Genomic DNA, 2244 nt, shown 5'->3' with positions numbered 1-2244 from the left:
GTCTGGTCGTCAGCTCAGCATTGACTATCTCACCTCCTTGCCTTCGACGGGTTCGCCCTCGGTGGAAGTTTTGGCAAACTTGGCGACGAGCTGGTGAGAGACGAGTAGCAGGAGAGACGAGTAGCAGGAGCAGGACCATTGCTTAGAGCAAGCTCCGGAGCAAGGAGCAGGAGCGGGAGCAGGAGCAGGAGCAGGAGGATTGGGGGGTGGAGGGGGAGGAGGAGTCAGGCAGGCGGGCAGGCGGGCAGGCGGGTAGGCAGGCGGGCAGGCAGGTGGAGTAGGAGGAGTGATAAGGAGGAGATGCTACAGGACATGAAGCGAAAGAGGGGTGGAGAAGTTTGACATGAACGATTTCATTGACGATTTGTTCAGATCGATCTGGTGGGGTTCGTCACTCCTCAGCTCCCCCAAGGTGAGAAAATGTCCTGACACAGAGGAACCTTGTAATGCCTCTGAACAGTCTTGCGAACTTGCCTGACTTTGTTTGCAATGAGATTGTTGAGGTCGATCTTACTTGTTTCACAGATCGTCCGAACCATCTCCTCGGAATCGCAGATCTTAGATCGATCGAGAGGTAACAAGCAGGGATAAGATACAATGTCACGTCCATGGTAGATGTGTGCCGCATGGAGTAGACACCTTCGATTCGGCCTTCCCCTCTCGCAATGGAAGTAAGATGATGATGATGATGATGATGATGATGATGATGATGATGATGATGATGATGATGGTGGTGGTGGTGGTGGTGGTGGTGGTGGTGGTGATGATGATGATGATGATGATGATGAAGAAGAAGAAGAAGAAGAAGAAGATGATGATGATAATGTTCATACATAATGAAGATGAAGATGAAGAAGAAGATGATGATGATGACAAAAGTCGTGAATATGGACTTTATCGTGACATTTGTAAAGGACATGGAGCATTGTTGAGTTTCGATGGACAAATCAAGATTTCAAACAGTCGCTGGGCTACACACCACGAACCTGTCTCCCCATATCTTCCGTATACAGGTTTCTTCTTTCGATCTCTTTGTTTTCCTCCATTTCTGTTTCTGAATGTCCTTTTCTTTCTCTCTCACCTTTTTGTCTTTCTTCTCATTGATCTTATTATGATCTACATCATTACCTTCTCTCTCTATCTTGCCATTCTGTACTCAGCTGCCTACCTACACCATCTGCACAAGGCGAAGGAGCCTCTAGCGTCCATACTCTTCACGCAACACAACTTGTGCTTCATGCAGGTAACTGGAGAAGTGTCTGTTGTCATGAGCGAAGTTTGTATTGCTGATTGTTTGTTGTCGTGACAATGGTGCATAATTCTGTTTGAGCATTCTCTCGCATATGTTCTCTTTGTTTGCAATCCTGAGTTGATTCAAGAAAATTTGTTGACCTTGTTTGACAGGATTACATGAGATCAATCAGACAAAGAATTCTAAATGACGAGCTGTGAGACATTTCCAACACCATCATGTTCATTCACGGTTATTAAATCAATCATTACAACTTATTCCCTCCTGTGCACACCTCTCATCCCCCCCAGCCTGCCTCCAGCTCAGCTCCAGTTCTTCTTCAGGTACTTGTCCAGCTGAGCCGAAGCAGGACTCTGAGTGCTCGCCTGCACGAGCGGAGATCTCCTCGGCTCCTCGCGCGGAGCCCCCGCGGACTCCCACCTCCCCAGCTGGGATGGCGTAAGGTACCTCTCAAGAACCATTCCCAGCTGGGAATCAGCTGGCTGACTCGAGCTGGGATCGAGCTGTGGAGGAGACTGTCTGCTCAGCCTGTCGGACGTCCCAGCAGCAGCGTCGGAGTTTGACAGCGTCCTGTCGAGTCGCACGTCAAATGCCTAGGTTAACGTCAAACATCTCCCCACCTTGGGTCCAGCTGCTGAGCAGCAGCCCGCGCCTCCCTGGACTTCTCAGCTGAGCTGAGAAGAGCATGCCTCCTCGTCTCCTCCTTCTCCCTCAGATACTCAAGCTCGGCGTTGATGACCGCGAGGTTCCCCTGATAGGAAGTTAATCCCCGTTGAACTTCTGCAGCTCAACATGCTGCTGGTGCTGCCGCTCCTCCTCCTCCTCCTCCTCCTCCTCCTCCTCCTCCTCCTCCTTCTCCCCCTCCTCTTCCTCTTCCTCGTCCTCGTCCTCGTCCTCGTCCTCCTAACTTCTTCTCCCCTCTCTTCCTTCTGCCCTCCTACCTCCTCCTCCCCCCCATCAATCGCCCTCAGTCCTTTCTTCACCTGCAACGT

The 2244-nt window shown here is 50.8% G+C and overlaps 1 protein-coding gene across 1 annotated transcript; it reads right to left on the bottom strand.

Moving 5' to 3' along the window:
• Window positions 1–1554: 1554 nt before the first annotated feature.
• GUITHDRAFT_122883 (hypothetical protein) lies at window positions 1555–2003 on the bottom strand (the record flags this gene model as incomplete). The annotated part of the gene is made up of 2 exons (XM_005817832.1): window positions 1555–1822; window positions 1873–2003. Coding segments are annotated over 2 exons (399 nt in total), but the record flags the coding sequence as incomplete, so codon positions are not given.
• Between the last annotated feature and the right edge of the window lie 241 nt (window positions 2004–2244).

Source organism: Guillardia theta (assembly GCF_000315625.1).
Source record: "Guillardia theta CCMP2712 unplaced genomic scaffold GUITHscaffold_527, whole genome shotgun sequence".
Taxonomy (NCBI): Eukaryota; class Cryptophyceae; order Pyrenomonadales; family Geminigeraceae; genus Guillardia; species Guillardia theta.
Note: the sequence above shows the minus strand (reverse complement) of the source record. Positions and strands in the feature narration are given on the sequence as shown.